At 38.0% G+C, this 13,264-nt stretch overlaps 1 protein-coding gene across 4 annotated transcripts in view; it reads left to right on the forward strand.

The window, feature by feature from the left end:
* FNDC3B (fibronectin type III domain containing 3B) overlaps positions 1 to 13,264 on the forward strand; it is a 301,656-nt gene that overhangs the window by 248,968 nt on the left and 39,424 nt on the right. For all 4 annotated transcript variants that reach the window (XM_075861617.1, XM_075861618.1, XM_075861619.1 and 1 more), the window contains 2 exons: positions 2,799 to 2,948; positions 8,871 to 9,151. In XM_075861617.1, coding sequence (XP_075717732.1) covers positions 2,799 to 2,948; positions 8,871 to 9,151 — 431 coding nt within the window. The remainder of the gene's footprint in view (positions 1 to 2,798; positions 2,949 to 8,870; positions 9,152 to 13,264) is intronic.

Genomic DNA, 13,264 nt, shown 5'->3' on the forward strand with positions numbered 1-13,264 from the left:
TATACACACTCATATACACACTCATATACACACTCATATACATACACACATGCGCACACCCATGTCTATATACTTACCATGGTGGTGATCTGATGGGCAGCAGCGGTAGAATTTCTGATGCGTCCTAACTTCAGCACCATCTTTAGCAAGTGAGCGCCTACATCAGTTTCAGGACATGTTTATCCGCTACTAATAAATATTAATAAACTTTATATACAATGCAAACTGTCCTCATTTCCTAAGTATAGGGGAACAGTTGAAGTCGGCCTGTCAGAACCACCCCACCAGTGCTGGACTATTAGATGTTTTTCCCGTGATCTGGCATCCTTAATAATACAGTTTTACTATGTATGTATGTATGTATGTATGTATGTATGTATTATAGGTGTGCATGTATTTGCTTTATAAAATCTAAATGCCATAAAAATTGTAAGATGCATGGATTAGTTAACCCTACCTTCCTCTGAAGAACTGTAAAGTGTTTTAGGAAATAAGGCAGGTATTTATTTGTTTGCTAGCTTTTGCAGTGGCAGTCTAGTACATGATAATCTCTTCCCACATGTTCTGTACACTTCTATAGTGTTGTCACATAATTGCTGCTCACGCTCTATGGAGAGAGCTGTTGAAATGCAGTCAAAATAAGTTCCCTGAAGTCGCTCATCCAAGTGCTTCATGGCTTGAACAACTAGTGACAGTATTTTATTTACTCATTTGTTACTTATGAAATACTATTGGTAATTAATGTTCTAGTTTCATTATGAAACATAAAGTGGAATAACTGACCCCCAACAATCTTAAACCGTGTTGAGTAGTCTCAGAAAGAAGGCTGGGAATGTCCTGTCCAATGCTAAATAGTGACTTGTCACTGTCAATAATCCTCAACTTAGGAAATATTAGTGGCGTGCAAATTATTTTTCTGTTACTGTTTTTTTTTTACCCAATATGTCCTTGTGTTGCAGCATGCGGCATAACCATTCATGGAGGAATTTTGAAACATTGTAAGAAAGGATGAGATGGGTTTTCTGTATTCAAGGCCCTGCACAGGCAAACTCTTAGGGTATGTTCACACGCAGTGGTTTCAGACGTAATTCGGGCCGTTTACGCCTCGAATTACGCCTGAAGAAAACGGCACCATTACGCCTCCAAACATCTGCCCATTGTTTTCAATGGTATTTACGGTGTTCTGTTCTCACGAGGCGTAATTTTACGCGTCGTTTTCAAAATACGCCGCGTAAAAAGACACTGCGGCAAAAGAAGTGCAGGTTATTTCTTGGGGCGTTTTTGGAGCCGTTTTTCATTTACTCCATTGAAAAACAACTCCAAAAACGGCCGTAAAATACGCAGCGAAAAACGCGAGTTGCTCCAAAAACGTCTGAAAATCAAGAGATGCTTTCGCTTGAAAACCACTCGGTATTTTCAGACATTTTTGAGGTTGCGTGTGAACATACCCTTACCTTCTCCCTACCTGTAAAGGCACTCTCTTTGTGCAGGAAGTCCTTTTTTCAAAAATAGAAAGAGTAGATATTTATATCATTTCTGTAGATTTGCACTGAGCATAAGAATGTATCTCTTTTTCTCAAACCAATACATTTTTCATAATGTTTTCATTACTTTTATAATCTTGAATGAGGACCATTCAGAAGCTCAGATTCCTAAATCTCTCGAGTGATATTGCAATGATTATTCACATAGAACTTTAAGTGCCACTGTCATAAGGCACGTGAAATTGAAAAAAGGTATCTGTAGGATGCCCATATGTGCTTTTCCGTTATGGACTGCGCACAGTCTATATTAATAATTACTGATATTCTCAGTAATGATATGTCATTCACCACTGTACATTGCCCGGGCCTACACTAAACAAGACAGAATGTCAGAAATCTAGTGTAAAGATGCAAAAAATTCTTTAATATTCACCCATGTCCTGACCTTTCCGCTCGCTTTATAAGGCCTTTATTACAATGTTGTAACATGGATCAATAAACTACAGAGCCATTTATCCAAACTTTCATACAGCGGTTTCAGGCTTATTAATCTTTATCAGTGCAAGGTATGGAATCGATGGCTCTACGGAGGTAAATTGGAGGTCCCATTCCTATAAAGGAAAAATGTGCAAGTCTCCTTTCACTATCCTAAAATGGGATTCTGTTTTATTAAGAAGGCTTTTCGTTCTTCTTTTCTTATAGGGAGAGTGAGTTGTTTCTTGGGTGTACTTCTGGTTTAGTGCAGCAGGTGACTGCCTAGGATTCAGTAGGCGCTATTATAAAAGGTTATATGAAAGAGAAGCTGGACTGCCATGTTTCTGTCAGTGGTATTTCAAGAATCATGATCCTTGTCAGTGTGTAACATATAAAAGCTAAATTACATTTCCCTTTAAAAAAAATGCTGGATTTCATGGTGACTTCTGCCTTTGCCAGCTCAAATTATAATCTTTTTTTTTTTTTTCTAATTCATAGTAATTTTAAGAAATATTGTCTTACAAAGCCTTAAGTAGTCTGCTGAAAAGTCTGCATCTCTGATGATTTCATAAGGTGGAATGTGAATTCTTTCTCCTGTAGACGATGCTACATGTGCTTGTCGTATACAGCATAGCAATGGATAATTCCGTGCACTTGGCATTGATAAGTTATTGTGAGTTTATCAGTTTATATAGTATCAGGTAGAACAAATGGTTATTGGATGCATGTCGCCTAACGGGCACTTTGTGCCATCTCATCTGTTATGAGCGTTTCATTCATTTTAACTCTTTAGTGTCTGGAATTATTACCAATTATTGCTTTGCTTTTTTCTTTTTCCAGAGTCCTGAGAGCAATGGTGCAGACATCTCCGGATACAGACTACAATGGGGAAAGGAAGAGGACAGCCTGGAATTAGTATACAGCGGCTCTGATACTAGTTTTCAGGTGTCTGATTTGTCACCAGCAACACAGTACTGCTGCCAGCTTCAGGTATGTGTGACAAAGGCTTCTTGTCCAGTGCAGTGCATTACAGTACATGTCGGAAATATATGTATCCCTGTTATAGCTAGTGTTTGGGGTGAAACAAGACCATATTTAATTATTACCACAGCAGGGCACTACTGGCAAGACACCGAAAATGGTCATGCCATCCAAGTTCTTACAGCTCAACTAGTCCAACACCTCTTAGATTGTTTTAATAGTGTAGTGAAAAGAGCCATTATATTTTCGTAAGACCCCCATTACATAGCCGTTATTAAAGGGGTATTCCCAGAATGGACAGTTATCACCTATCCACAAGATAGGTGATGGTTTTCTGGTAGCTAGGGCCCCTGCCTTTCTGGGACCCACACCAATTGCAGGAATGGGGGTACCGAACCCCCTGTTCCTCCTAACTGCTCAACCGCAGTGAGGAGGACCTTACGCTCCATAGACGCTCCATTCACGTCTATGAGAATGACGGGTAGGGGACCCCCATTCTTGCTATTAATGGGGGTCCTATTCTGTGGATATGTGATAATTGTCCATGCTGAGACCACCCCTTTACTTACTAAGCGACAATAGTCTGGACTAAATAATGTGTTGTATTTCCCCTCTGCAACAAGTAAACACAAAAATTGCAAAAAAGATAAAAAATTGTTGCGGTTTGGTGTCTTTTCTCTTTAAACCTTTGTCTTTCAATTCTTGTAGCATGTATAATGATACGGTATTTTCATCATATAAAATACTTCCGAATATGTGCAACTTCCTTCCAACTCTAGTTGTGGCTTAATGTCACGTGTAGTAGATAGCTTGAGACTGGATAATTCTTTGCGTGGACTGCTGCATACGTAATTCACATTGTAGTTGGGCTTACTGTACATTCAAAGCAGAAGATATTGGTCAAGAAGAATCACATTCTCTTGAAGTCTTGTAGAAGTGCATAAGCAATGGGCCACACACTTCACGTTGTAGCTGAGGTGTCGTTGCATTCAGAAGTGGGAGGTCATGATGAACCATGTGCTCTTGAGGTCTTGTGTCATTATAAGTCATGATGAACATTGGCTGTATATACAACTATTGAATGGCCAGTTACAAACCAAAGGAAAACCTGACCTATCTGGCCCCTCCATCTATAAAAACAAGAAAACAATCATTGGGCATTGGCAAGATTTCCCATTCAATGTGGTCTAATCTTTGTGTATGGCTAATCATATCTTTTGTTCTCACTCTTTGGCATTCTCTTGGGTATTTTCCTCCTACTGTCCCAATTTTCAAGCCTTTCTAATGTTAGAGATGACATCATGCTTTAATGGTTTTCCACCATGGGTGTGAACATAATTGTGTTATTTGTGTGTATTTGAGCCAATGTTAAATTAATGTAACAACAAAATTGCTGTTTTCGTTCCAAATTGGGCTTTCTGCATTTTCCATTTGTTAAGAACCACAAAATGACCATCTTCAGACCCTACAGGGCTGCTTTGTAATGTTTCTCCACCAAGCGCTCTTTAAAATCCAATTTTCATTTTCTTAAAATAGATGTCTAAAATCTCTAATTTCTGTGTGACAGCATTGAAAAGCAGTTACTTCATTTATATTTACGTCATGAATAAGGAGCATTGATCTGCTCTAATAAGGAAGATCAAATCTAGTTCCAGTAGGTCTAGAATAATGACTGAACTGTAAAAGTTACAAACAAAAAGAGTTGGTCAGCTCCTCCTAAAACATGAAATAGATATTCAGGTGCTAATCTGCCGTGACTAATGTATTACCAGTAACAAGAAAATGCGGATGCACACCGCAGGCGCTAAGATATAGATATACATATATATATACATACACACACTTATTGTTTATTATGCATTTTTATAAATATTACTGCTATAGTTATGTTAATAAATGTGAGGTTTAGTGGTTGAGAAATCTTTATAAATCCTCATTATCCTCTATATGAGAGAGGACCTGTCTCTCTCTTGTTTTTCCTATAAAAATTAACATAGGGCGGTGTACAACCCCTCAGTGAACGCTTAATTTTATCGCATTTTATTTTATATTTATTATATTTTTTAGCTTTTTGTTTTTTTTTTGTGAAGGGGAATTAGCAGCCTGGTGACTTCCCCAACATATATGTAGATATCTACAGTTGTAGACTGTGTGCTTTCCCATTTGTCATGCTAGTCCTATTGGCCAGTAGCCATAGTCTTCACTTAAAGCACTAGTAGTGATGAGAAAGAAAAACTTTCAAATCGTAGTCAACTTAGAATTTCAACGCTGTTGAATTAAATGTCCGGATAGACAAATTTAATATTATAATAATTACAGATTCACAACTTGATTTGCAGATCGCAAAGTTGGCCAATTAGATTCCCTCATCTCTATTGATTCACCATTTGGATCTACATTGGTTTTGTGGGTCCACTAGAGCAGCATGGTGCTTTATCCTTGAGAACTTTTAAATTACAGTAGGAGAATTTTGTTTTGGTCTTTAGTTGCCCTAAGACTTTTTTGCAGAATGATAGAGGAAACACGCCTTATATGTATTACGTGAGATCTGTTGTACTGACTGTCTGTTAGACAAATAGCATGGTGAAATCTTGGCCCTAGGAACAATTTAGAAGACGTGTGTGTTCCATCAATGTTTACCAAATGACCTGCAAAGTGAGTAAAAGGCATTTACAGCACTTATTGCTTTAGCGGAGAAAAGAATGATTCTACTGTAATTTAATAACCCATTTCAGATGAGAATATGCTAATCTATCTGAGATAACAAGAATAATGCAGCTAATTTTAAGATAATGAGTACGCACAAAAGTGAATGTGTTTCCCAGCTAATAAAACTGACAGTGCTCCAGACCGATCTCAAACAGGGCAAATAATACCAATGACCGGACAGAAAATGACGTAAGGTTTCATTGCGCTCTGTGATTTCAGTCTAGATAAAGGATGCGCCTAGAGCAAAGTGAAACCCATATTTACCTCTCTGTGCACGTCCTTGAATCAGCTCTTGAAACTATATTAACACCTTTTGCTATAGCAACCAGCTCGTAAGAAATGTACAAGAGAAACGGTCAATTTAAAAAAGACTGATCACTGTTGACTATAGTGCACATCAGTCAGGGGAGTCTTGGATTAGTACTTCACATCATTCCAGGTTTACATTTAAACTGCTATACAACCTTTGTTTTTTTTGTTTTTAAGATATTGTTCGCCAAAATGCCACTTGCAATGAATGTATAATGGCTGAGGCACAAGTCTGAACTAGGGATTAGAATTATCATACATTGTGACTTATGAGATGTAAATAGAAGTTATTATGAGAGGTAAATATAAGTTATAGACAGAGGTCCTTCAAGTTGACACATATGGTATGGATACATGGATGAGGACCAAATAACAGGAAGCTTTATCATTTATATGGGAATGGAAGATTTTACACTATCTTTGGTCTAATCAGACAAGGCAACCCTGCATATCGGTCAACTAAGAAATAGAATAAAAACTATGTTACATATATTAAAATAATTATACTAATGGGTTAGTCACATGGAAAGGGTAGAGCAGGAGAGACTGACCAAGAAGATCTATGATGGAAATCCAAAAGGATGTCAAAGCGAACAAGGGGGCAAACAACCTGATGAAGCTTGCAGTCTGTGTTTCTCAACTTCCGATCCTCAAGTACCCCCCAACAGGTCACGTTTTTAGGATTTCCATAGGACTGCTAAGGTCTAACCATTAATTGTCGGTGCATCAGGAATTACTACAGGTGTTCACTCAATGGGATATCCTTAAGTCTTGACCTGTTATGGGGCACTTGGGGACTGAAGTTGGGAAACACTTGTTTTGAAGGCCCGGGCCCTAAAAGGGCCGTATTACTTTGGATTGTAATGGGTCCACATGCTTTTAGTTTTCTGGTCTGTTCTATAAGTAAAAGAGAACTTTATGCGTTATGAATTAGCGTAGACAATAAAAAGCAAAAATAGTTCTTACTTTATAAGGCTAAGCTGTCTTAAGACTAGTAAGTACGTCAATAATACAATGTAACTGAAATGTTTTGAGAAAAAAAGGTATGGTTCTATTTCAAGGATGCACCAGAAAGCAAATTGTATACACATTTACTTTAAACTATAATTTGTTTAGTAAAAGAAGATTAAGGTGCTAAGCAACATATTAAGACATGCACCTCTGGTAGAGGTCACTCTTCTGCAGAGGATTTATTTACTTTTAGACTGCCAAAACTTACCAGCCCGTGAGCTGTTCAGTGTCTCTTACTGTTCTACAAAGTTAAAGACTCATCGGGATACCTTCTAAGGCACATAAGTGTTTCTGGAGACAAGGTATCCTCTTCAGGAGTTCATACACATTTCTGAAATACATTGTGTTTTAGCTTTGATCTATGAAAGTAATTACAACACATTAACATGTAGATAGCCCCCCCTCCCCCCAAGTAAGTTATTTTAATAAAGCCCATTGCCAAGTATCTAAATATTAAAGAGCAATTCCCTCTGAAGATCTTAAAGGCTTTGGTGGCAGACAGCCTTGTGCCTCCTTGACTTTGCTTTTCATCAAGTAGTAATGTAAACTGCAGGATTTGAGTGATTTCCCTGCTCTCTACTCTTACCAATAATATAAACTGGAACCACGAAGATAAAATTAATCAATTTGCCTGCACAATTTTAAATCCAAGTTAAATAAATTGTTGATAAAATTTTATGGCGCCTAAAAGCTATGTCCCTCATTTATTTTTAGTTTATTCTTGGTTTTGAAGGATATTGCATAGGTTAAAAACTCACATCTAAAATTATGCCAAAATTTCACTAAATTTGCGTGCAAATTTTCAACATTTGTCTTCTCACTCCAAAAACGAAGACCGCATTCGGCCAACAGCCAAGTGTAAGGTGAAAGAAAAGTTCAGTTACTCGTGTACTTCTTGGAAGACCTAAAGACAGGCTAAAGTGTATAGGTTTTAAAACATGAATGAGAGAAAACATTAAAGTATCTTAGCAGAGTTTAAAGTGGTTCTTCGGGACTTTTATATTGACGGCCTATCCTCGTGATATTGACGACCTTTCCTATCGGCGGGGGTTCGAGTAGGATAGGATATTCATCTAAAAATCCAGGAGCAGCCCTTTAAACAAACTAACCTTTCAGGTAACTTTTCAGAATATATGTCTGTACATCAGAAATAACACTATTTCCGGCCATTATAGGGATTGTATATGCCATTTATTTATTTTTTTAAGCAGTTTTCCCCTTTGCAGGCCAGATCCCTAATTCTCAGCTTTCTCTGAACTAGTGGGTGGAGCCTAAATGTGATCATGCCTTCTATACACTGCACACATAGAAGAGAAGTATTTTGCTCCCCTATCTCTATCTATTACATAAATGTAAGCTGCAGCAGCATAATGAACATTATACAGCAGTTATGAGTAGTGTAGCTGAGAATCCAACACTGGGGTAAGATTTAACACCTACCAGAAGCTGCAGCAGTGTGTGCCTGTGTGTTCCACTTTCCTCCCTTCACTTCTATGGACAGCTTTAATCTTATCCAACCATGAGCTGATAGTCCGTTTTGTCTTAAGGAGATAGAAAAAGCAGTACATTTAGAGTAAATAAACAGGGGGGGGGGGGTAATAAGTGGAGAAAGAGGCATTTTTCTCTTAAGATATATTACAAAGTTTCTTATATTTGCATATACTATTGATTTATGCAAAGTTTGTTGAAAAGTTAGTGATCATTTAATAAACCTGAAGTCAATTACCATTGTGTCTATAATTCACAGGATTGTTATACATTTTTAAAAGGTATCTCCCCGTATTTGCCATTATCTGGGAAATCCCACCAACATTTTTCTATACATATGTTTCCATGTGTATTCAATGATTTATGATACGTGTATTTCATACATAACACACATTTTGTATTTCCTTTTAACAGGCAGTAAATGTATCTGGAGTTGGACCTCTAAGTGATATAATGAGCTGCAGGACACCAGCTTCTGTTCCAGGCACCGTGCCTAACCTTTATGTGATAGATGAAGCCAATCTAGAATCATATACAATAATTTCATCAGTGTGCCTACTACTAAGCTGGGAGGAACCATGCTGCAATGGATCAGAAATCATTGCGTACCACATAGACTTGGGAGACCATACCATCTCAGTAGAGAATGTGACGAGTTACGTCATTGAGAATCTGCAGCCAGAAGCAACCTACCAGTACGTGGCATTTAATTTCTGCTTTTTAAAGGATAAGAAATTGAGAATATTAAGCATATCAAAAGTGGATGAGGTTGCAGCCAATATTTATTATATCCTGAATAAATGCTTAATGAAGTCTACAGAAGATGATATTCTACACTTGGTCATATTTTTTTTTTAATTTCTCATGCTGCTTCGTGTTGACACTTGCAGTACAAAAAAATATTCATTGTTAAGTCTTCTTTAAGAGCTACCATGACATTGTAACATATTAAGATGTGATGGTGTAGGTTGTGCCTCCTGACTAAAAAATACCAATCACAGTCTTTTTGGAAATGGGTAACATAATAACATCCTTTAAGAAGGGGAAGAAGGCTTCATTTGACGTGCTAGTTTTTTTTTCTGTAACGATCAACTGTAAATGATGATGATTAAGGATAAGACACTCTGGGGGCATTTTATCGATACTGGCGTTAAATACACCAGTCTTAATTAATCTCGCTCCAACTTTCTTTAGATTAAGAGGCGCACGTCTCAATAAATTTGGCGCATCTCTGGCCATATTCGCGCCAGAAAATCAAATCTACTTCAGCTATGAGCTGGAGTAGATTTGTGCTATAATTGACACCAGTTTTCTGTCATAAATTATAGCAAATTTATCAGGTCAGGTTGGCCCCTCCCACTAAGCCCCGGACGATTTTTGGATAAGTCGCGAAAGATGTGTAAAAAAAAAAAAAGGAAGATTTAACGCAATATGAGACTTTTTGCCTTTATGAAAACTGGCATAGAAGGCTTCATAAATTCCCCGCTCTTAGTTAATGATTGCCATCCATCAATATATCAACATCAGATGAACTATTGGAAGGTTAGTCTGATAAGGAGAAATATCATGTTTAAACTTAGCCGATTATTGTAATACTAGTCCTAAGTCTTGACTAAGCATTACATTGACCAGATAATAACCCACATAACATAAGAAATAACCACTCACTATGTTATCATACAGTCTACAGAGAAGTTTTTCTCAATAGCTTTCGAGCAATGTATGGCGCTATGGTTCCCCCTTAAGTAACAACAGGGGTTGGGCGAGCACTAGTCATCTTGGCATCAAGTTTTTCTGGACTTTACCTTTAAAAAGGTTGTGTAGTGGACATACTTCTGGCAGTGTTTGGCAAGTTTGATACACTTTAATGATGCCTTTCATGGAGCAGCAATGCTGATTAAACTTTCCATTTTTTTTTCTCAATTTGTGTTTTTTTGCATGTAAATATATGATTGAGACAATAATTCAGATAATTGTTAGAACATGGGTCTTGCTGTGTAATGCTAGCTTTCGCCAATGGTTCCGACAACTATCAATTTTTATTGTTAGGGGATCTTGCAGGGACAATGTAGTATTATAGGGAGGCTATTCAAATTAATGGTTGTCCATGTGATATATGGACGACCAGATCCGCTCTGGCTCAAAAAGGGGGGTTCTGAGCGAGGGACTATCTATGAAGCCCATCTACCCTAAGAGGTCATATGAGAAGGGGTTGTCTTAGAGAGACAACTCCTTTAACTTTATTACTGTCAACCAAAGACCGCCCCACCTATTTATAGGAAATTTTCTTAATTGAGAAATCTAGACTTTGCTGTGATTTTTAAACAAAAGAAAGGAAAACAAAACCACCGTACTAACAAAGGAGAAACTTGTAAATCTGACCACCGTGGTAAAAGAAAAGGCGAATCCAGCCTGAAAATCAGATTTGCATTGTAAAATCACCTGCTTAATGCACATTATTTCTCCCATTTACCATAGGTTATCTTGTTTCTCCAGTTTGAAAACAAGATATAAGAAAGAAGCCACGTAATCTGCAATCTTTATTTTATTTTTCATTCATTTGCCGTCAATGTTAATTCTTAATCAGGGACCAGATTAAATTACACCGTTTACTCCTGGAGTCTGGTTGTCTCCAGGATGAATGAAAAACCATCTGTCCTGTAACCCTGAAGATTGCTGCAGTGATCTCAGGACTATATGGGAAGATTGCTATCGTGGTGATAAAGTAAATGTCTACTGCAACGCTAACTCATACTATGGAAATGACACTGCTTGTGTTAGGCAATAGTGTGAACAAAGCACACCATGCCCTTCCTAGGGAAGAATATTTAATCTCTTCCCAGAGCCATCTGTCAAGTAAATGTACAACGTATCTAATATCCTATTTTCACTGTTGGATACGCAGTGAATTGGTTTAAAATATGATACACTTAATGTTTTCTGAAAAAGAGAACTACTATTGTTCCTAGGTAATAAAAAAAATATTTAAACTGATCACACAAATATTTAAAGTGACCATGCTGAAAAGTGTATCTGTAGATCCATGGGGATCTTATTATCCACTCCAATATCCCGGTGACATACATGTCCCAGGGCAATTGTTGTCATTACCAGCCCAGGAACCTGTACGCAATGTAACTCTCTGCATGCACGAGACCTAAGTGAAGTGGTCGCCTGCAAGTAGACACCCATGGATCTTCAGATCGATGGAGACCAGGTAAGTACAACTTTGAAGGTAGTTTGAGTGCCTCTACTATAGGCGAAAACTGTATTTTCAGTTTGTGCAAAGAGGGTCACCTTAAAAATTTTCCTTTAAAGGGAAACTTCTAGTCTAATAATTTTAAAAAGCATTTTTGCCTGGAATCAAAACAATTTCCAGTCCTGACAACAGCAAATTGCCGACATTACAGGGATAGTAACCTAATTCTGTCCCAGAATACTGAAAGGATAAATCTACCAGTTTATGCATTGCAATAAATGAAGCAAGCAAAATAAAGCATTATTTTTTGACAGATTAAGGAGCCTAGCAAAAATAAGTGGCAAGTCAACCTCAACCCCTATACTCCAACAATAAATTTTATAATCCTGCAGGGTTTATGATGGGTAGAATTTTCATAAATTACTGAAATTGTAATTTACAAATACCTGAATTGGCGACAGGGTTATGGGCACCCAAGACTCATTCATGCGCGAGTGAAGTGAAGAGTGAAATATAGCCTGGCTGCTCCAGTTCCCACATGAGAGCTTGAAGTGAATGGGGGAAAAAAAGCTGCAATACCTGTGAATCGCCACTAAATGAATGTCGTACGAGCGCTGCACCCCCCTTCAAAACAGCTGATCTTCGGGGTCCCGGGAGTCGGAACCCGACCTATCGGCTATTGATGGCCTATCCTGAGGATAGGCAATCAATTTTCACTGGCTGGAAAACCTCTTTAATGTCCTACCTGTTTATACCATGTTGTTTTTAATGTCCAAAATTTGGTACGGATTAATTTCTTAACTCCTTCCCGCCCTTCACTGCATTAGTAAGTTGCGGCTCACAGTTAGTTAATGCAAGCTACCGTACTGTTATGGCACTGTGTTGGCCCGGGCTCAGAAGCTGAGCCGGCGCCGTTGTTTGTAGGTGTCGGCTGTAAAATACAGCCGACACTCCGCTCTAGAGGCTGGGATCGGAGTTCTCAATCCTGACTGCGACATCTAAGTGGTTAAAGGGAGGGGTCTCCCTCTGTCAACCTGTCGGTCGGGTGCCGATGGGTTGCTATGATAGCCGGGGTCCTAACAATGTCGCCTAGGTCTCCAATACACAGGAGACAATTAGGCACAGACAAATATGTATTATATGAGCGATCAGAAGATTAGATGTTTAAGTCCTAGAGTGGGATTAAAAGAAAAATACAAAATAAGGTAAAAATAAAATTATTTTACAAAAGAGTGTAGTCTTGATAAAAAAAAAAACAGCTGTAAGATGCAACAAATTTGTTAACAGGCACATACATCGCTTCTCGGCACATACATTTGTTGAATCTTCGGCTGTCCATGCGACACTAAATGAAAACTACACCAGCCAGGAAACTCCAATCACTATTAACAAATTCTAAGAAATTCATCCGCACAGAACTTTAGCCGTAAAAATATGGTGTTAAAGGGTTGATATTCGCTTTGCATTGTTTGCGTGTTTATTTTAGTGAAATGGGGATATGAAGAAGTACAACCTGTAATATGAAGTATGGCCAACCCAAGTGTAACTTTCTGTTGTCTGGCAGTGCACAACATGATGGGCACTGTAGTAACTTCCATGTTTTCTAAAC

This window comes from Rhinoderma darwinii, chromosome 4 (genome assembly GCF_050947455.1).
Source record: "Rhinoderma darwinii isolate aRhiDar2 chromosome 4, aRhiDar2.hap1, whole genome shotgun sequence".
NCBI lineage: Eukaryota > Metazoa > Chordata > Amphibia > Anura > Rhinodermatidae > Rhinoderma > Rhinoderma darwinii.